General features: G+C 39.5%; 6 protein-coding genes across 6 annotated transcripts; 1 reads left to right on the top strand and 5 right to left on the bottom strand.

The window, feature by feature from the left end:
- Nucleotides 1-579: 579 nt before the first annotated feature.
- LOC311261118 (protease-associated domain-containing protein 1-like) lies at nucleotides 580-4,141 on the top strand. The gene is made up of 5 exons (XM_084359510.1): nucleotides 580-874; nucleotides 1,094-1,194; nucleotides 1,308-1,417; nucleotides 2,712-2,879; nucleotides 2,976-4,141. Exons 1-5 carry the CDS (start codon nucleotides 799-801, stop codon nucleotides 3,094-3,096), a joined length of 576 nt encoding a protein of 191 aa, XP_084215636.1. The 5' UTR covers nucleotides 580-798; the 3' UTR covers nucleotides 3,097-4,141.
- A 940-nt stretch (nucleotides 4,142-5,081) lies between these two features.
- LOC311261228 (uncharacterized protein) lies at nucleotides 5,082-7,572 on the bottom strand. Its single transcript, XM_084359716.1, has 2 exons — nucleotides 6,665-7,572; nucleotides 5,082-6,577 (listed from the first exon to the last, which is right to left on the bottom strand). The coding sequence occupies exons 1-2, from the start codon at nucleotides 7,546-7,548 to the stop codon at nucleotides 6,538-6,540; spliced, it is 924 nt and encodes a 307-aa protein (XP_084215842.1). The 5' UTR covers nucleotides 7,549-7,572; the 3' UTR covers nucleotides 5,082-6,537.
- A 4,325-nt stretch (nucleotides 7,573-11,897) lies between these two features.
- Nucleotides 11,898-12,914, bottom strand: LOC311261850 (uncharacterized protein; the record flags this gene model as incomplete). The annotated part of the gene is made up of 2 exons (XM_084360864.1): nucleotides 11,898-11,955; nucleotides 12,034-12,914. 2 exons carry the CDS (start codon nucleotides 12,912-12,914, stop codon nucleotides 11,898-11,900), a joined length of 939 nt encoding a protein of 312 aa, XP_084216990.1.
- A 1,722-nt stretch (nucleotides 12,915-14,636) lies between these two features.
- LOC311260974 (uncharacterized protein) lies at nucleotides 14,637-15,656 on the bottom strand (the record flags this gene model as incomplete). Its single annotated transcript, XM_084359312.1, has 2 exons — nucleotides 14,637-14,694; nucleotides 14,773-15,656. The coding sequence occupies 2 exons, from the start codon at nucleotides 15,654-15,656 to the stop codon at nucleotides 14,637-14,639; spliced, it is 942 nt and encodes a 313-aa protein (XP_084215438.1).
- A 1,722-nt stretch (nucleotides 15,657-17,378) lies between these two features.
- Nucleotides 17,379-18,398, bottom strand: LOC311261019 (uncharacterized protein; the record flags this gene model as incomplete). The annotated part of the gene is made up of 2 exons (XM_084359357.1): nucleotides 17,379-17,436; nucleotides 17,515-18,398. 2 exons carry the CDS (start codon nucleotides 18,396-18,398, stop codon nucleotides 17,379-17,381), a joined length of 942 nt encoding a protein of 313 aa, XP_084215483.1.
- Nucleotides 18,399-20,659: 2,261 nt separating this feature from the next.
- LOC311260849 (uncharacterized protein) lies at nucleotides 20,660-21,676 on the bottom strand (the record flags this gene model as incomplete). Its single annotated transcript, XM_084359108.1, has 2 exons — nucleotides 20,660-20,717; nucleotides 20,796-21,676. 2 exons carry the CDS (start codon nucleotides 21,674-21,676, stop codon nucleotides 20,660-20,662), a joined length of 939 nt encoding a protein of 312 aa, XP_084215234.1.
- Nucleotides 21,677-22,562: the final 886 nt, after the last annotated feature.

Here is a 22,562-nt window from a genome sequence, read left to right as displayed (position 1 = left end):
ATGATAGAATAGCGTTGAAAATAAGCTCTGTGGGAACACAAGTTTATATATTAAGTTTGCTTATACATTTTGTTCAGCAAGATAATCTTCACAGACGAGCACCTCTTTTGTGATTTTTGAAGCGTAAATTAAAATGCTAGAAGCGAAAAGCTAATTTTAGGCTAGAAACAGGCTGCACTGTGGTCGCATGACTTAAACCTCACCACCGCTAGATGTCTTACTGCACAATTACTGTACACGTTTTCTATAAAATGATCAATGTATAAGTTGTAAAGTTATCAAATATCAAATATTATGAGATAGGAATAAATATTTTTAATTGTAGGCTTAGTCGTGGTTCGCTGTGATTATGTTTAACATCCCCTACAACTTCTGTGGTCTCATTCAGCCACTTGTCAGCAACCACTTTTTTAAGACAGGAAACAAAACATGCATATCTTAAGCCTGTGGTAACCACAGACCTTATTTCAGGCATTTAAAAGAAAATACATTTTTAAAAACTAATTGCCTTTGAGACGAGGGAACAGGATGTGCAAAAATGCTAACTGACGTCCAGGTTTTTAGGACTACAGTGTGCACCACTCTGGGGGGGGGCAGCTGCAGCCCTGCGGCCCTGGAGTAGATCAATCCGTCTTTGCGAGATACGCATGCGCATTAAACGAAGCGCGGAAGTAGCTGCGAGGCTGCAGCGCTGTTGTCCACTGACAGCTGCATATGGACAAAAGCCAGCTCTCACGTGTGCTACCACGCTGAATTCTCGTCCGTGTAACGCTGAGGGGCTTCACAGATGTCTTGAACATGGCGGAGGTTGTTCGGACAGCAGCTCTGGTGTTATACCTCTGGAGTGTTTTCATGCAGTTCAGCCGCCTGTCAGGTGAGAGTGAGGGGAGGAGGCAGGCTCTGGTGATGTAAACACCTAATTAAGCTAACAGAGGGGTTTCAGACGCATGCTAAGGTGATTCACCCCTTGTTTAGCTGTACTGTGTCACATTCCCTGTGAATTTCCATCACATATCACTGTGGTTTAGCAACACTGACTTCATACTCACGATGCAGTTATTCACATCTCTTTCTTTTGTGTGGTCTGCTTCAGGTCTTGGGATCAATGAACTGCTTTATTTCCGGGTGATCAGTCCAGAGGAGATAGGGTACATCTTCAGTGCAGCACCTGCTAAAGACTTCGGAGGAGACTTTGTCAGTACTCTGCCCTCCTCTGAATTTTACTTGTTGGCCAAAGCTGTCTCAAGCCTCAGACACATGTATATTCACCGTGTAATCACACCTCCCCTCTCTCCCTTGTCTACCAGACATCATCCTATGATGAGATTTTCCTCGTGCCAGCAGACCCGGCAGATGGCTGCTCAGACCTGAAGGACAGCGAAATCATCCAGGGACAAGTCATCCTGGTGGAAAGAGGGTATGTTCAAACACCTCAGAGCCTTGTAGCTTCACCTGTATAAGCCGTAGATATCAGTGGAGGGGTGAAGCTGTGGCCTGAGATCAATATGTAAAAACTAAAGAGATTTGGCAAGTAAGGCAACTCCTCGGATATCTTGTTCGAGGTCCTTTATTGTAGATGCAAATCATGTGTTACCTCTGGTAAAAATCAAAGATAAATGTGTTCTCACTATAACACCCTTCAGCAAACACGAGTTATTGACTCGCCTTCACTTGTAAAGAACATAACTACAGGCATAATTGCAGTAAGCTGTCTGGATTTTCAAGAAATACCAAGAGACTAATGTGTCATATTGAATATCCAGTTTGAACTACACTTACAAACCTGGGACCTAATATTTAAAATGCTCTTAGATTTATACTTGAAGTTAATCTCAAGATCATTCTGACAGTGTGTTTATGTTTGAGTCATAGATGCTGAGCATGAAACACATTGTTTAAGTAGGCTCTAAAGATCCCATTTGTGACTTCAATCAATCAATCAATCAATAAAACTTTATTTGTATGGCAATTTTCATACATCAAAGTAACACAAAGTCCTTTGTAACCCAAAGTAACCACCAACCCCACTCGCATACAGACAGACACACAGATAGACATCGCAAGCAATATAAAACAGAAACACTATCTTGAGTAAAACACATAGATAAAACAAAGTCATTCATAGAATAGAGGAATAATACGCTCATTAATCCTGAAGAAAAACGCTATAACTAATAAGACATAATTTACAGTCAGAACGCCCCCATCCAGCACCCGTCCCGAGGGCAACCACCACCCTCTCCACCACAGCCGATGTGCGCCCCTGTGATCTATAAGTGTCAGATCAACTTAAATTGGCAGCACTTGCCCTGTGATTTCCTTTTACATAATGTCAGCACAAATGAGGGTTTAGGACTAAAGACTTAATAGTGTTTCGACAAACAAGGCCAGACACGGGCAGCTTGGCAGTGTGTAACAACTGCAGATTATGTACTACCGCAGTACACGTTGATTGAAAGTCTTTTGTGGACTGTGGTTACCAGGTATTTTTGCATATTCAGAAGAAACCTGCACTCAGTATTATGTGTCATTTGTGTTTGTGTGAAAAGGTACAAACTTTGTGCAAAACAAACTGCCTTCATGGGACAATAAAGTTCGTCTAAATGCGTGAATACAGATCGTTGGATGTAGTATTACAGCTTGTGATTGCTGGCTAATTTAAATTAAAATGGTTTCTCCCATTTCTTTATCTGTTTTCATGTGCCCTCCAGAGGTTGTTCCTTTGTTCAAAAAGCCCGACACGTCGAGGAGGCAGGAGGCAAAGCTGTTCTGATTGCTGATAACGCAGAGGACAATGACAGTCAGTACCTTGATATGATAACTGATGGAAGCACTGTCAAACCAAGCATACCTGCTCTGTTCCTGCTGGGACGTGATGGGTGAGACATCATTCAGACCTGCATGTTTTGATATAATAAGTGGCATTGATAGGATACATTTCTGGAGATTAATGATTTCTCCCTCATATATTCTAGGATGATGATCAGACGATCTCTACAGAGACAAGCACTGCCGTGGGCGGTCATTTCCATTCCTGTCAATGTTTCCTCTTTGGCCTCATTCCCGCTCAAGCAGCCCCCATGGACGCTGTGGTAGAAATTTCCCGCCCACAACTTCATGCACCCCCTCACTCAATAGACACTCTTTCATCAGTTCAACCAGGGAAATTCTGGCGGTGGTTAAACAAATTCTCACACACGGCTGGACCACTGACATTAACATATGTACACATGATTACGATTATACACCTAAATACACAGCATGTGGAGCAAACGTTGAAAAGTGTCAGAATGGACTCTTTCATGACTCATTCATGCTCAAAGATAGATACATATAGGGACAGAGCCCTCTGTCTGTACTCTGTCTTTATTTCATCTGTATTTGTGCAAGTTCTGACAATGTCAGACGTCAAAGGTCATCGTCAGTTTCTCTGATTGGTACAGTGAAAATAATTCTCTGTCCACACGCCTCGATGTATTTACTGGCCTCACAGACCGCTGCCATCTACAATGCTGCTTTCGCTTATGCCTCTTTCTGTACAGGTACATTATCATAACCCCCCCCCCACCGCTCCTCCTCGGTTTCCATGTTTGTTGTTGTCCGTACTGCTTGACTCTTAGCTGCCCTCTAGTGGATGTATTTCTTGACATCCATGCCAACTTAAAGGATGCATGGTAGTGTGTGGGCAGTTCAGGGTACATCATTCGAGATGGATGTATCTGTTTTGTTACATAAAAGGGGGCAGAAAATAATCTCAGTGCTCAGCTGAAGTTGACTGAATCAGCCAGTAGTTTTGAAGATAATGAGAATCTTTTCCAGTCGAGTAGTCTCAAGGAACTTCTGCACAGATTATTTATTGGTGAGAAGTCAGTGGTCAAACTGTGTAAACTTGATACACATTAACACAACTCATTCAAATTGTACAAATAGTACAAACTGCTGCATAAGCCTCTTATATGGGGGGATAATATAAGCTATGACAGCACAGCACCAGGAAAGTAATCTCACTGTAAATATGTTACTACATTCCTGCCTATTTGCATGAACTTCAACAGGGTGACCAAAAATGAACACTGTTCTCTTCTGCTTAATAAATATAAAATGTTTTTGCACAAAAGACTCGGGTTTATTGCCTTTCTTATCTATACAGCTTTTAAGAGCATATACACACATTTTGTCCTCTTGTGCCTGAAGCCTGAATCACCTGGACTACTGAAGGTAGTAAAACATGCACATTGACCTCATTAACATCAACTTTATAACTTCATAATCACATTCAGTAACATCTATATCTACTTTCATACTTGATGTTTGGAGCAGTTTAGATGAACAGGACTGATACAATGTGGTGTTTGGGGAAACAAATGTATAGAAAGTTAAAATAATGGAAAACGAGGAATGGCAGATAACCATTAAAGACAAATCATTTTAAGATCTCTTTTTTTTCCCCATGCGGCTGTTATATTTCATCTTTTTTAAATTTCTGAGTTAATTTTATAATCTGTGTTGTAAAGATTGACAAAATTTGAGAAAATAAATTATTTCATGCTTATTACATCATAGCCTGTATATTTAGACCTCATGCCGAAGCTTCATGTTCCCCCAATTTCTAGACTACTTTTTTTTTTTAATCAGTGAGTGACTAAATCAACACCTGTGCACTTCACCACGAGTTAAAACCAACAAGAGTGAAGCATGTTTCCTGTTTTTCCTGTTTTGACTGTTAGTTTCCTAGAAAACACCACATATGTGAATAGAAACAGCGAATTGAGGAAGTGAAAATAGTTTATTTGCTTCTGTACATTTCTTCTGGAAAGTTGTTTTTCAAAGGTACAAAAAAGCTGTTTGAATGTCTTTTTTCTTTGATTTTAAATGTGTGAGAAAGTTTGTATCTGGGAGATTTAAAGGTGCACTATGTAGTTTGGGGAAAGACATTTAAATCGGAAAGAACGATCTTCAGAGACTGATTTTTTATGCCTAAACAAACTAAATACACTGACTGAAAAAACAAACTAAACACAGTGTCATAATGTTTTACTTTGTTTACATTTGGCGGACCCTGCCACCTTTCTAGCGTCAAACAGTGTTCTGGGGACCGTATTTTCCTCTGAGAACAGCTTGTTTATTCAGAAAAGATAACTATTTCTGAGTGCATTATTACCTCATTCATACTGTAACTGTTACAATTCTGAGTCAGAATTTCTTCCCCCGAAACTACAGTGTCCCTTTAATCTGTGGATATCTATGTGTTGGCCTCTACAGTTCCATATTTGTGTAGTTTCTGTGGTTAACAACTACTGCTGGACCTCAACACAGAAAATATATCCCGCAATGCCTTCTGATAAGCTTTTTACAACAACAGTTTAATTCAAAGTGTGCTTTCATTTAAGCTCTTTTCACTTGGAGAAAAATGTATTCATTGCTCATGTAAATAAATAATAATGAACTTTATTTATATAGCTCATTTGAAAGCAGAGTTTACAAAGTGCTTTGACAAATAGGCAAAAGCAGGGAACTCAGGAAGACAATATCCCAGAATAAACAGTCAAGCCAAACGTAAGAAAGCCTGTCTGAGGTTAAAACAAGAAGGCAGAACAGAAAATATAAAAACACAGAAAGTCAGTGTGAGAAGACCGGCAAAATCACAGAAAAAGAAAGAAAACATGAAGATAAAAGTAGAAATATGAGAATCTATGAGGATAATAGAAGTCATCTATGATTCAAGTTGCATTGCCTTATAAGACATTCACTTTGTTTATGTTGATGTTCATGTATGTTCTGTAAAATAAAAATATCTAACGTAAAATCATAACACGTTTTGAATAAAAACACAAAAGCCTAACAAATCTGAATTAGTATAGCGACATCATTCCTTTCACTAACATTTCCATCTGTGTGAATTACTGACGACAAATCCACAGTTTCACCCACACACGGGGCATTTCCACAGACATCACTGAAATAAGATAAATAAAGTCTGTGAGAGGTTACTCATGTTCTTAAGAAAGAAGAAGTCTCGACTTAAGAAAGAAGAAGTCTGGACTAAGAGAGAAGGAGTCTGGACTAAGAGAGAGGGCATGGAGGACACTGCTGACTGCAACCTACACATTAACATACAGATCATTTAATCATGTGATCAAAACTGTTTTTACCAAATGCTCAGTAGCCCACTCCAAAACAAACAAACAAACAAACAAACAAACAAGCAAACAAAAAACTCGCCAGTTGTGCATCCTTGAACTGAACTCTTTTCTTTTATAAATATATTATGCTTATTTTCCATTTTATGTGACATTTCTTTTGTAATTTACATTGTTCCGATTTCCAACTACTTCTCAGACTTATTTAATATTTAATCATAGCGGCCGTGGGGTCATGAAACAGTTAATTCAGGAGAAGCATTGTCCAAACACTTAGTGTTTGAGTAAAACTCTGACTGTGTGTGGGGGAGTTTTTATAGTTTGAATCTAAATCATTGAGAGGGGAGAGACAGAGAGATGTAAAGCATAAAAATTAAAGGTGAATGAAGTCCTCGGGTTAGTTGTTGGTGTCTCCCTTCCCATGACAGGCGCCGACTCTGCAGGAGAAGAAAGACAACATAAATAAGCAACTCATCAGGACACGGACAGTTTTTGTACTGAGTGTTTTTCCCTGACCCAGTTACCTGCTCCTGCACCTCGGACACACTCTGCCCCACACTGTCCTCACCGTGGCCTCCCTCAGAGCCGGGCTCCCCCAGATGTACACAGCCGGGGTGCTCACAGCGTTCAAACGAGCCATGATGGCGAAGAGATTAGTGGCCTCGTTTCGAAATGTCAGCCCTCTTCCTAGAAATCTGAGGACGATATTAACAAAAGAAGGGCACCACAGCACCAAGAAGCATATGACAACAAAGATGATGATTTTTAAGGACTCCTTCTTGCTTTCTTTCTCGGCGCTGGGAGGATCTCTCTCCAGCTGGAACCTGGCGACAACATACAGCTTGATGGTCATGACCACTTTGGTGATCACGATGAGCTGGAAGAAGACGATGCTGAACACGAACAGCTCTGTGGATTTGGAGAGTGGCAGCAGGTTCCTGGCGAGCAGGTGAGCGAAGTTATACAGCCAGCAGTAGATGTTGATGGCGATCACGAAGTGTCTCGTTATGAAGCGGCTGTAGATGAAAGGATGGCACACTGCGAAGTACCTGTCAAACTGTGCGAACAGAAACGTCAGTATGTTCACCCCTAGAAGTGACGACAAGACATTATAAGTGCCATTTCTAGACGGATATCCCTCCTGAACGTCAAACAGACCGAGATAATACACTGAGAAGCCGACCAGCGTGTCACAGACACTGGTGTTCAGCATGAAGATGAACCTGTTCTGCAGGCGCAGAGCTCTGGTGGCGCAGATGCCAATGACTACTGTCCCCGCGGTGAGGACAGTAGTGGTGGCGAATAATATCTGGAAAATGAAGATGAGATAATCCTCAGGACCGTCGAAGTCCACCGAGAGGGGAACTCCTCCTGCCGCAGAGTGTGGTGTGATGTTGGAGAGGAGCATTGTTCATGCGCAAATGGTCCTTCAGTGCAGCCATTGTTTTATATAGTAAGACCGCGCCGTGCAGTGACGAGCCGCGCTCTCTTGAGGCGATGTCCTCTGTATTTTTTCTGGGTCTTTGATACCCTCATCATCAGGGGCGGTCCTAGACCATGTGGTGCCCTTGGCGAGCTTTACTGATGGCGCCCCATCCCCACGAGAAAAGACCTCATGTCCAAAGAATTGCACATTTATTTAAACAATGATAAACCAAACAATATAACAATTGCAAATGAATAAACCTGTTCAATAATAAATACACAAAAATAAACGTTTAAACATATTTTTAACAGTAGTGCAACGTCTGAGAACAAAAAGTGACACTAAAGAATCAAAACAAAAAATTGTTTATTCTGGATGTGTAAAGAAAAGGCATTTATCATTTTCAACGACCCACCACTAATCTTCATGTTTTAGCTTTGCCATATCTAACGTTACCATAGACAGCTGCTGCTAGCTAACCAGCAATTAGTTACAACATCAAAACACACTTTTAAAACAATGTCTGAATGCTAACAAAGCTAGCTTGACAGCTATCAGTGCTAGCAATGGCGATGTTGGTTGTTTTCGTTTAATATGACAATATTTGGTGTTTACTTACAGGTGAATGAGACATGAGGTAGCTACTTGTTGTTAGATGTTGTGATGAAAACGATGCACTGGTACTCCTCTTCCCACCGCTGGTGAGGACTCCGATGGCGGTATTCAGTAGTTGTCCACGGTTGGGGGTCATGGTTTCGGGGGAGTGGCTTTGGAGAGTGCAGTGGGCGGAGTTTACCGGCTGGATACTTTCAAATCTGGCCTGGGCTTGACGGTTTTTCCAACTTACAAACCCCAGCTTTAAGTCAAATTTTTTTTTATGTCAAAGTATTGTTGTAGATAGAGGGATGGCAAAAACTGTTGAAAAATAAATAGACATTATAATTTTAATTAAATTTTTTTCTCGCTGCATATTTGGCGCCCCTCACTAGGTGGCGCCCTAGGCAAGCGTCTATGTCGCCTGTAGGAAGGACCGCCACTGCTCATCATAATATCATGTCATATCATTAAAACAAACAAATATATAATAAAAAATGGCAAATTTACAGTGAATCATACGGAAGCCCTAAAGGGCCATGCATTCATACATTTTATTTCCTCCGTTTTCCTGTGATAATGAGTTAATTTCATTTGTTTTCTCGAGATCTCGAGTTATTATCTTGAAATAACAACTGCTGTTTTCCCGAGATAACGATATAATTAATTCAAGATCTTGAGAAAACAAAACGATAGTGTAGTATATTAAATCATTGCAGGAAATATCATTCAGTGTAGCAATGTCAGAGGAGCAGGAGCATATCGATCACCGTGTCACATATCTTTTCAATCAAGGCCTGACACAGGCTGAAATAGCCTTATGCCTTGCTATTACAGATAATATACACATTAGTGTGCGTAATCTAAAAAGACGGTTAGCAAGGCTTCAGCTATCGGCGGCGCAATCTAAGTGAGCCTGATGTCGTCATGTCCCGGGCATCTCAGGCCTATCATATCTCGAGATCTCGAATTAATTATATCGTTATCTCCGGAAAACAAAGTTTCATTATCTCGAGATCTCGAGAAAATGATCCCGTTATCTCGGGAAAACAGCAGTTGTTATTTCGAGATAATAACTCGAGATTTCGAGAAAACAAATGAAATTAACTCGAACTCAAATAAACTGTATGAATGCATGGCCCTTTAGGGCTTCTGTACATTAGAGAGTTGGAAAGAAGTTCAATAAATCGAAGTCCAAATTGACCATATTTGTTACTTATCTTCTTCTTCTTCTGTCGGAATTTGCGTCCAGTTTCATGGATTTGCTGTAACTGATATTATTTCCTAAGCGATTATTGGTCCTGCCGAGAAATGCACAAATTTATACTATAGTCTTGAAAATGTCCTCGATAGGTGGGTGGGGGTGGGGGCATGACCAGTATTTCTAAAATCCTGGCTACGGCCCTGCTTCAGATGCTCTGATCTTATGTCGTGTTTTTCCCCTTTAGAGAATTTAGCTCAACCTTCAGCCGCTTTAGAAGGTTTAATTCTGTTTTTTCATATGTAGCACGTCAGGTTTTTATTCAGCTTTTACTATGATGTCATTTAACAATATGTCCTCAACCTGATCAGGGAAAAATATAAGAGTTATTAGGTCTAAGTATATCACTAAAAAAAACACCTAACAATTTATATATACCAATCAAATATATTTGATCCCATCTAATTTTTTACACAAGTACAATGTAAATTAAAGTAGGTGTGTGAATTAATAAAGGTGATAGAACAACCCATTTCATAAGCATTACTTTTATGTAAAATACTTAGATATTACTTATAACCTGCAATAAGTCAGCATTAATTTAATGTAATCAGACTAAGTTAATTAATTCACATTGACTCAACATGATGGACAAATTTTGCATTTAATGTGACACTTTACTTTGAACTAATACACTGATAAAATTGAATGGAAATGGTACGTAAATGTAATTGAAATACTCAAAGTCCCTGTTTCAGGCAAATAATGGTTTAAAAAGGTACCATAATGTTTCCTTGACTAATTGTTATAACACAGTATTGTTGGAAAAATCATTTAATAATCTAATAATAATAATAATAATGTTTTAAAAAAAAAAAAAACATTTACAAAAGGTTTTATCACTTTTTTGACAGTATGGTGCTGTGGTCTGTGAAACCAGGAGAGGCAGCATCTAAAGTTCTCCTGATTTGTGTTTTTTGGGAAAGTTTTGCTTTGGACTCAAAACTCTATTTTAAACAAGAGAATTGATGTATATGAAGTGGCAGGTTACTCTTATGTGTCTGTATCGTCAGGTGGGTTTTACAGACTCAGCACCAGGAGCTGTCCACCATCTGTCAGTCGGCCCAAGTACTAGTCCAGGCTGGACATGCAGTCTGCCAGAATGGTCTATATACTTTCATCATGAAAAAAAACCTGTGTGAATATATTGAGGTTGTGATATGGTTTTATGTTTACCTCCACTAACGTTCATTATATTCTTATAAACCCATATCATGTGGAGAACATCATTTAACTAGGGCCTAGAAATAATTGGATGCTATAGAAATATACATCGGATTTAACCACGTTATCAAAACATTCATATGATAAATGAAGTGTAAAGACGAGTGAGAGTTCTTAATGCAGGAATCTAACTGCGTATAAATATCAAAGATTAAATAATTTACGGTCAAACAGTCGTTTATTTGAACTGAATATTTAATTATGCTGTGACATTTGTTATTGTGTGCTGTAAAATATATCCTCCTCTCCTCTTTAATATTTAAAAAATGTTATCATGATTGATTGAGCTCAGAAAAAACATTAATTTATTTTTTTATTAGGTTGAATCTTTGAGAAAGCTTGTTATACTTAACAGTAAACAGTAAGAAATGCCAAAATAAAGCACAAAGAAAAAAGCTGCAGTTGAAGGCCAGGAACAACCTGCAGAACACTGTGCGACAAATACAAGTATTTGTTAATAGCATGAATATTAAATCACAAATAGGATTTTTAATGTTTTATTTTTAAATTTAAACAAGTGAGAAATCATGCTAATACATTTTTTCAATATGTTCTTTTGAAGGGACATGCAGTGGACACCATGCATCAGTTGTTACCTGTTAAATCCTTTAATTCTCAAAAGCGGCCAAAAAACCCCCAAACAATATTACTCATATAACTTTGAGATGTCAGAAGTACTTTTAAACAGATTACAATAATAATATTATTTCTTATACACCTTATTTTGTTTGTAAAGGGTTAACATTTTTATTTTTTATTTTTCCTTATTTATTATTACTGCTTTAATTGGTGCTCTCTTTTTGCTATCCCATTTGCTGCTGTAATAATGCAAATTTCCCTGTTGTGGGCCTAATAAAGCATTATTTTATCTTGTCTTATCTTAAAACATAGCTACAAAATAAGGATGAATCTATAGGCAGAATGAACCCTCACTCATCCACTAGGACAGATGAATTTTCAGTAGCAGACACGAAGGAATATGTTAGGAACATCAGAATAAAAGTACTTCTAACACACACAAACAAAGAAAGGATAAGAGGATTTTGACATTTTGAATTTATAATACCTTATATCTCAAGTTGTGGACGTCATCATCTCTTGAAGGGGACATTGTACTCCAACTTAATTGTTTAAAACGGCTTCCACATATCTGTCCACTGTATTGGACACAGTGAACGGGATGAAGTAACAGTTTGAATATTTGTTTTCAGTCCCTCATCATCACTGGATCCTTGCAGCAGCTGAACATGTGTCAGTGATTCTTCAGAGGCCTCCCTTTGCCGTTTCCCTTCACAGGACAGGAGCCAACTCTGAGGAAGAGTCACCAGCTGCTCATCGACAGAAATGAATGTGATCTGTTATTGCAGTATATTCATTTAACCTCCTACCTCCTCCTGCACCTCGGACACACTCTGCCCCACACTGTCCTCACCGTGGCCTCCCTCAGAGCCGGGCTCCCCCAGATGTACACAGCCGGGGTGCTCACAGCGTTCAAACGAGCCATGATGGCGAAGAGATTAGTGGCCTCGTTTCGAAATGTCAGCCCTCTTCCTAGAAATCTGAGGACGATATTAACAAAAGAAGGGCACCACAGCACCAAGAAGCTTATGACAACAAAGATGATGATTTTTAAGGACTCCTTCTTGCTTTCTTTCTCGGCGCTGGGAGGATCTCTCTCCAGCTGGAACCTGGCGACAACATACAGCTTGATGGTCATGACCACTTTGGTGATCACGATGATCTGTAAGCTGACCATACTGTAAACATACGCCCGTATGGACAGGGAGAGTGGTAAGAAACGTAAAACGGTCGACTGACCAAAGGAATGAATCCAACAATAGATATTTACACAGATCACCACGCGGCGCGTTATAAAGCGCGCGTAAATGTAAGGATGGCACACAGCGAAATACCTGTCAAACTGTGCGAATAAAAAGGTCATTATGTTCACACCCAGAAAAGACGGCAACATGTTATAAGTCCCATTTCTAGACGGATATCCCTCCTGAACGTCAAACAGACCGAGATAATACACTGAGAAGCCGACCATCGTGTCACAGACACTGGTGTTCAGCATGAAGATGAACCTGTTCTGCAGGCGCAGAGCTCTGGTGGATAGGACGGTGACAACGACAGGTCCGGCTATGAGAACAGCAGCTGTGGCGAATAATATCTGGTAAATGAAGATGAGGTAATCCACAGGACTGTCAAAGTTCACCGAGAGGGGAACTCCTCCGCTCGGAGAGTCTGTGGTGTTGGAGAGGAGCATTGTTCCAATAACGCAGCCTGAATTAAAGACTTTATAAAGCTGCTTGATAAACACCGCCCATCTACTGTTAGTCACCTCTGCACCATGAGCCCCCTGACCTGATCTCACTGTTCATACCAATGTTCAGGCTACAAATGAAACCAATAAAGCCTATAATTCTTTCAATTTCATTTTGGGCTTCACAGTGAAATCAAAAAGGAAAGCCTTTAAAGGTGCAGTATGTAGTTTTGGGAAAAAAAACTTTAACCAGATGAGAAAGATCTTCATCCACTGATTTTTTATTTTTTGCTATGTTCGAACAAACTAAATAAATAAACTCTCTTCATTTTCCTGACTTCATACTGTTTTACTTTGTTTATATGTGGCGGACCCTGCCACCTTCCTAGATTCAAACTGTTCTGGGAACCTTATTTTCCTTTGAGACCATTTTTATTCAGTTATATAAAAGATAAATGTAAAGATTTTGTAATATGACCTCATTAATATTGTAAATATAAAAAACCTTGGGTTCGAATGTCTCCTCCAAAAACTACACAGTGCCCCTTTAAGTGCTGATACAGAGGATTTGCCTTCATAATTAAACATACAAGTAATGGAAATCTTCATAATAATTAAATCAAAGTTGTACTCAACATAAATACAGACCCAGTTTAAGTTCTCAGCATGTTTTTATTGATGAATTAGCAAATAATTGATGATATCACTCATGAAAACAAAGTATAAAATGAGATGGTTGGTTAACCTGATGCCCTTTTGACCCCCGTGCCTTACGCTCTATGCAGTGTATTTCTGTCCCATCTGGTCTTAATTAAACACATTTATTTTAGGATTGTACAACATATAAGCACAGAACTGATATAACCAGATTTTAGCACAGGGAGTCTCTTCAAGAAGAGGCCTCAAGATCAGTAAATAAATCAGGATCATCCTTATCATGTCAGTGGATATTGTGTTTTAAAGCTGCATATTTGTTTGTTTTTTTTCCGTTCAATTGCAGTACACCAGTACAACTAGTCCTGAAGTCTACTTTTATGCCAATATTCATATGAAACGTACAAATTCAACATATCCATATTTTGAAGAAACAGTTATAATGCCATCGTTATTGCCACTGCACAGTGTTCTGCAGGTTGTTCCTGGCCTTGAACTGCAGCTTTTTGCGTTGTGCTTTATTGATGCATTTCTTACTGTTTACTTTTAAGTAACAGAAGCTTCCTCAAAGATTCAACCTAATAAATTTTTTTTTTCTTTTAAATAATGTTTTTCTAATCTCAATCCATCGTGATAACATTTTTTAAATATTACAGAGGAGAGGAGGCTGAATTTTACAGCGCACAATAACATAAAACATAGCTACAAAATAAGGATGAATCTATTGGCAGAATGAACCCTCACTCATCCACTAGGACAGATGAATTTTCAGTAACAGACAAGAAGAAACATGTTAGGAACATCTGAATCAAAGTACTTCTAACACACACAAACAAAGAGATTGAGAGAATAAGAGGATTTTTAAATGTTTAAATTATAATACCTTACAGGGCTTTATGGGGCCCATCATCATCTCTTGAAGGGGACATTGTACTCCAACTTAAATGTTTAAAACGGCTTCCACATATCTGTCCACTGTATTGGACACCATGAACGGGATGAAGTTAACAGTTTGAATATCTGTTTTCAGTCCCGCATCATCACTGGATCCTTGCAGCAGCTGAACATGTGTCAGTGATTCTTCAGAGGCCTCCCTTTGCCGTTTCCCTTCACAGGACAGGAGCCAACTCTGAGGAAGAGTCACCAGCTGATCATCGACAGAAATGAATGTGATCTGTTATTGCAGTATATTCATTTAACCTCTTACCTCCTCCTGCACCTCGGACACACTCTGCCCCACACTGTCCTCACCGTGGCCTCCCTCAGAGCCGGGCTCCCCCAGATGTACACAGCCGGGGTGCTCACAGCGTTCAAACGAGCCATGATGGCGAAGAGATTAGTGGCCTCGTTCCTGAAACTCAACCCTCCTCCCACCATCAGTCTGAGGACGACATTAATAAAAGAAGGGCACCACAGCACCAAGAAGCTTATGACAGCAAAGATGATGATTTTTAAGGACTCCTTCTTGCTTTCTTTCTCGGCGCTGGGAGGATCTCTCTCCAGCTGGAACCTGGCGACAACATACAGCTTGATGGTCATGACCACTTTGGTGATCACGATGATCTGTAAGCTGACCATACTGTAAACATACGCCCGTATGGACAAGGAGAGTGGTAAGAAACGTAAAACGGTCGACTGACCAAAGACATGAATCCAACAATAGATATTCACACAGATCACCACGCGGCGCGTTATAAAGCGCGCGTAAATGTAAGGATGGCACACAGCGAAATACCTGTCAAACTGTGCGAATAAAAATGTCATTATGTTCACACCGAGAAAAGCGGGCAACATGTTATAAGTCCCATTTCTAGACGGATATCCCTCCTGAACGTCAAACAGACCGAGATAATACACTGAGAAGCCGACCATCGTGTCACAGACACTGGTGTTCAGCATGAAGATGAACCTGTTCTGCAGGCGCAGAGCTCTGGTGGATAGGACGGTGACAACGACAGGTCCGGCTATGAGAACAGCAGCTGTGGCGAATAATATCTGGTAAATGAAGATGAGGTAATCCACAGGACTGTCAAAGTTCACCGAGAGGGGAACTCCTCCGCTCGGAGAGTCTGTGGTGTTGGAGAGGAGCATTGTTCCAATAACGCAGCCTGAATTAAAGACTTTATAAAGCTGCTTGATAAACACCGCCCATCTACTGTTAGTCACCTCTGCACCATGAGCCCCCTGACCTGATCTCACTGTTCATACCAATGTTCAGGCTACAAATGAAACCAATAAAGCCTATAATTCTTTCAATTTCATTTTGGGCTTCACAGTGAAATCAAAAAGGAAAGCCTTTAAAGGTGCAGTATGTAGTTTTGGGAAAAAAAACTTTAACCAGATGAGAAAGATCTTCATCCACTGATTTTTTATTTTTTGTTATGTTCGAACAAACTAAATAAACAAACTCTCTTCATTTTCCTGACTTCATACTGTTTTACTTTGTTTATATGTGGCGGACCCTGCCACCTTCCTAGATTCAAACTGTTCTGGGAACCTTATTTTCCTTTGAGACCATTTTTATTCAGTTATATAAAAGATAAATGTAAAGATTTTGTAATATGACCTCATTAATATTGTAAATATAAAAAACCTTGGGTTCGAATGTCTCCTCCAAAAACTACACAGTGCCCCTTTAAATGCTGATACAGAGGATTTGCCTTCATAATTAAACATACAAGTAATGGAAATCTTCATAATAATTAAATCAAAGTTGTACTCAACATAAATACAGACCCAGTTTAAGTTCTCAGCATGTTTTTATTGATGAATTAGCAAATAATTGATGATATCACTCATGAAAACAAAGTATAAAATGAGATGGCTGGTTAACCTGATGCCCTTTTGACCCCCGTGCCTTACGCTCTATGCAGTGTATTTCTGTCCCATCTGGTCTTAATTAAACACATTTATTTTAGGATTGTACAACATATAAGCACAGAACTGATATAACCAGATTTTAGCACAGGGAGTCTCTTCAAGAAGAGGCCTCAAGATCAGTAAATAAATCAGGATCATCCTTATCATGTCAGTGGATATTGTGTTTTAAAGCTGCATATTTGTTTGTTTTTTTTCCGTTCAATTGCAGTACACCAGTACAACTAGTCCTGAAGTCTACTTTTATGCCAATATTCATATGAAACGTACAAATTCAACATATCCATATTTTGAAGAAACAGTTATAATGCCATCGTTATTGCCACTGCACAGTGTTCTGCAGGTTGTTCCTGGCCTTGAACTGCAGCTTTTTGCGTTGTGCTTTATTGATGCATTTCTTACTGTTTACTTTTAAGTAACAGAAGCTTCCTCAAAGATTCAACCTAATAAATTTTTTTTTTCTTTTAAATAATGTTTTTCTAATCTCAATCCATCGTGATAACATTTTTTAAATATTACAGAGGAGAGGAGGCTGAATTTTACAGCGCACAATAACATAAAACATAGCTACAAAATAAGGATGAATCTATTGGCAGAATGAACCCTCACTCATCCACTAGGACAGATGAATTTTCAGTAACAGACAAGAAGAAACATGTTAGGAACATCTGAATCAAAGTACTTCTAACACACACAAACAAAGAGATTGAGAGAATAAGAGGATTTTTAAATGTTTAAATTATAATACCTTACAGGGCTTTATGGGGCCCATCATCATCTCTTGAAGGGGACATTGTACTCCAACTTAAATGTTTAAAACGGCTTCCACATATCTGTCCACTGTATTGGACACCATGAACGGGATGAAGTTAACAGTTTGAATATCTGTTTTCAGTCCCGCATCATCACTGGATCCTTGCAGCAGCTGAACATGTGTCAGTGATTCTTCAGAGGCCTCCCTTTGCCGTTTCCCTTCACAGGACAGGAGCCAACTCTGAGGAAGAGTCACCAGCTGATCATCGACAGAAATGAATGTGATCTGTTATTGCAGTATATTCATTTAACCTCTTACCTCCTCCTGCACCTCGGACACACTCTGCCCCACACTGTCCTCACCGTGGCCTCCCTCAGAGCCGGGCTCCCCCAGATGTACACAGCCGGGGTGCTCACAGCGTTCAAACGAGCCATGATGGCGAAGAGATTAGTGGCCTCGTTCCTGAAACTCAACCCTCCTCCCACCATCAGTCTGAGGACGACATTAATAAAAGAAGGGCACCACAGCACCAAGAAGCTTATGACAGCAAAGATGATGATTTTTAAGGACTCCTTCTTGCTTTCTTTCTCGGCGCTTGGAGGATCTCTCTCCAGCTGGAACCTGGCGACAACATACAGCTTGATGGTCATGACCACTTTGGTGATCACGATGATCTGTAAGCTGACCATACTGTAAACATACGCCCGTATGGACAAGGAGAGTGGTAAGAAACGTAAAACGGTCGACTGACCAAAGACATGAATCCAACAATAGATATTCACACAGATCACCACGCGGCGCGTTATAAAGCGCGCGTAAATGTAAGGATGGCACACAGCGAAATACCTGTCAAACTGTGCGAATAAAAATGTCATTATGTTCACACCGAGAAAAGCGGGCAACATGTTATAAGTCCCATTTCTAGACGGATATCCCTCCTGAACGTCAAACAGACCGAGATAATACACTGAGAAGCCGACCATCGTGTCACAGACACTGGTGTTCAGCATGAAGATGAACCTGTTCTGCAGGCGCAGAGCTCTGGTGGATAGGATGCTGATAACGACAGGTCCGGCTATGAGAACAGCAGCTGTGGCGAATAATATCTGGTAAATGAAGATGAGGTAATCAACAGGACTGTCAAAGTTCACCGAGAGGGGAACTCCTCCGCTCGGAGAGTCTGTGGTGTTGGAGAGGAGCATTGTTCCAATAACGCAGCCTGAATTAAAGACTTTATAAAGCTGCTTGATAAACACCGCCCATCTACTGTTAGTCACCTCTGCACCATGAGCCCCCTGACCTGATCTCACTGTTCATACCAATGTTCAGGCTACAAAGAATTAAATATTGATAAACAATTAAGTAGATTTTTTTGTTTTTGGGTCAAAGCATTGCCAAATGAAACCTTTGGCAATAAATAATAAATTATAATAATATTTTATAATTCTTTCGATTTCATTTTGGGCTTCACAATGAAATAAAACAGGAAAGCCTTTAAAGGTTAAAGATGCAGTATGTAGAAATTTTAACAGATGAGAAAGATCTTCATCGACTGTTTTTAATTTATTTTTATTTTTTAACGTTCAATGTAGCTAAATGTATAAACTCTCTTTGTTTTCATGACTCCATACTGTTTATATGTGGCGGACCCTGCCACCTTCCTAGATTCAAACTGTTCTGGGGACCTTATTTTCCTCTGAGACCATTTTTTATCCAGTTATATAAAATATAAATGTAAAGATTTTGTAATATGACCTCATTAATATTGTAAATATAAAAAACCTTGGTGTTTGAGGCAAGAATGAGCTTGCTGATTTTCTCATTTTTGTTATTGTTATTAAAAAGGTTAAATGTTATTTAAATATACAGTATATTTTGTACAATAACTTTGGATTTGAAGCTTAAATATTTTTGAGTAAGTTTAACTGATGTTGGCTATTTGTTAATCTTTTCTGTTTTTAAAAGGCTATTTCATTTAAGTTTAGTACTCTCGGTACTGTAGCTTTAAGAGGCAGCAGCCTTGCACTCGGGCTCGAGAGGGGTCGTTGACCTGAGGTAGGTGGACCCAGGCTAGCAGTGGAGACACACGGTTTTCTTACCGTGCCCTGTCCTGTATTGTTTTCATTATGAGAAGGCCAAGTTTAAGGATAAATGAGTGACACTCGTGGAATAAAGGTTTTTTATTTTTCAACATTACCTGGATGTGGAGTGAATTATTAAAGACAACAGTGCCTGGACACGAATAAGCCATGAACACCAGCTAGTCAACATTTGCCGATACACTTGGGTTCTAATGTCTGCTTCAAAAACTACACAGTGCCCCTTTAAGTGCTGATACAGAGGATTCACCTTCATAATTAAACATACAAGTAATGGAAATCTTCATCATAATTAAATCCAAGTTGTAATCAACATAAATACAGACCCAGTTTAAGTTCTCAGCATGTTTTTATTGATGAATTAGCAAATAAATATGTATTCAGATAATTGATGACATCACTCATGAAAACAAAGTATAAAATGAGATGGCTGGTTAACCTGATGCCCTTTTGACCCCCGTGCCTTACGCTCTATGCAGTGTATTTCTGTCCCATCTGGTCTTAATTAAACACATTTATTTTAGGATTGTACAACATATAAGCACAGAACTGATATAACCAGATTTTAGCACAGGGAGTCTCTTCAAGAAGAGGCCTCAAGATCAGTAAATAAATCAGGATCATCCTTATCATGTCAGTGGATATTGTGTTTTAAAGCTGCATATGTTTGTTTTTTACCGTTCAATTGCAGTACACCAGTACAACTAGTCCTGAAGTCTACTTTTAAGATGGCAATATTCGTATGAAATGTACAAATTCAACATATCCATATTTTGAAGAAACAGTTATAATGCCATCGTTATTGCCACTGCACAGTGTTCTGCAGGTTGTTCCTGGCCTTGAACTGCAGCTTTTTTCTTTGTGCTTTATTTTGGCATTTCTTACTGTTTACTTTTAAGTAACAGAAGCTTCCTCAAAGATTCAACCTAATAAAAAAAATAAATGTTTTTTCTAAGCTCAATCCATCGTGATAACATTTTTTAAATATTACAGAGGAATTTTACAGCGCACAATAACAAAAACATATAGGCAGAATGAACCCTCATTCATCCACTAGGACAGATGAATTTTCAGTAACAGACAAGAAGAAATATGTTAGGAACATCTGAATCAAAGTACTTCTAACACACACACACACACACACACACACACACACACACACACACACAAAAAGAGATTGAGCGAATAAAAGAATATCTGAATTTCTTCAATTATAATACCTTATATCTCAAGTTGTGGACATCATCATCTCTTGAAGGGGACATTGTACTCCAACTTAAATGTTTAAAACGGCTTCCACATATCTGTCCACTTTGTTTTCAGTCCCTCATCATCACTGGATCCTCGCAGCAGCTGAACATGTGTCAGTGATTCTTCAGAGGCCTCCCTTTGCCGTTTCCCTTCACAGGACAGGAGCCAACTCTGAGGAAGAGTCACCAGCTGCTCATCGACAGAAATGAATGTGATCTGTTATTGCAGTATATTCATTTAACCTCCTACCTCCTCCTGCACCTCGGACACACTCTGCCCCACACTGTCCTCACCGTGGCCTCCCTCAGAGCCGGGCTCCCCCAGATGTACACAGCCGGGGTGCTCACAGCGTTCAAACGAGCCATGATGGCGAAGAGATTAGTGGCCTCGTTTCGAAATGTCAGCCCTCTTCCTAGAAATCTGAGGACGATATTAACAAAAGAAGGGCACCACAGCACCAAGAAGCTTATGACAACAAAGATGATGATTTTTAAGGACTCCTTCTTGCTTTCCTTCTCGGCGCTGGGAGGATCTCTCTCCAGCTGGAACCTGGCGACAACATACAGCTTGATGGTCATGACCACTTTGGTGATCACGATGATCTGTAAGCTGACCATACTGTAAACATACGCCCGTATGGACAAGGAGAGTGGTAAGAAACGTAAAACGGTCGACAGACTAAAGGAATGAAGCCAACAATAGATATTCACACAGATCACCACGCGGCGCGTTATAAAGCGCGCGTAAATGTAAGGATGGCACACAGCGAAATACCTGTCAAACTGTGCGAATAAAAATGTCATTATGTTCACACCCAGAAAAGACGGCAACATGTTATAAGTCCCATTTCTAGACGGATATCCCTCCTGAACGTCAAACAGACCGAGATAATACACTGAGAAGCCGACCATCGTGTCACAGACACTGGTGTTCAGCATGAAGATGAACCTGTTCTGCAGGCGCAGAGCTCTGGTGGATAGGACGGTGATAACGACAGGTCCGGCTATGAGAACAGCAGCTGTGGCGAATAATATCTGGTAAATGAAGATGAGGTAATCCACAGGACTGTCAAAGTTCACCGAGAGGGGAACTCCTCCGCTCGGAGAGTCTGTGGTGTTGGAGAGGAGCATTGTTCCAATAACGCAGCCTGAATTAAAGACTTTATAAAGCTGCTTGATAAACACCGCCCATCTACTGTTAGTCACCTCTGCACCATGAGCCCCCTGACCTGATCTCACTGTTCATACCAATGTTCAGGCTACAAATAACCAATAAAGCCTATAATTCTTTCAATTTCATTTTGGGCTTCACAGTGAAATCAAAAAGAAAAGCCTATAAAGGTGCAGTATGTAGTTTTGGGAAAAAAACTTTAAACAGATGAGAAGGATCTTCATCCACAGATTTTTTATTTTTTGTTATGTTCGAACAAACTAAATAAACAAACTCTCTTCATTTTCCTGACTTCATACTGTTTTACTTTGTTTATATGTGGCGGACCCTGCCACCTTCCTAGATTCAAACTGTTCTGGGAACCTTATTTTCCTTTGAGACCATTTTTATTCAGTTATATGAAATATAAATGTAAAGATTTTGTAATATGACCTCATTAATATTGTAAATATAAAAAACCTTGGGTTCGAATGTCTGCTCCAAAAACTACACAGTGCCCCTTTAAGTGCTGATACAGAGGATTCGCCTTCATAATTAAACATACAAGTAATGGAAATCTTCATAATAATTAAATCAAAGTTGTACTCAACATAAATACAGACACAGTTTAAGTCCTCAGCATGTTTTTATTGATGAATTAGCAAATAATTGATGATATCACTCATGAAAACAAAGTATAAAATGAGATGGCTGGTTAACCTGATGCCCTTTTGACCCCCGTGCCTTACGCTCTATGCAGTGTATTTTGTCCCATCTGGTCTTAATTAAACACATTTATTTTAGGATTGTACAACATATAAGCACAGAACTGATATAACCAGATTTTAGCACAGGGAGTCTCTTCAA

Source organism: Pagrus pagrus (assembly GCF_965226575.1).
Source record: "Pagrus pagrus genome assembly, chromosome: 8".
Classification (NCBI taxonomy): domain Eukaryota; kingdom Metazoa; phylum Chordata; class Actinopteri; order Spariformes; family Sparidae; genus Pagrus; species Pagrus pagrus.
The sequence above is the reverse complement of the archived record's forward strand: the minus strand, read 5'-3'. Positions and strand labels throughout refer to the sequence as shown.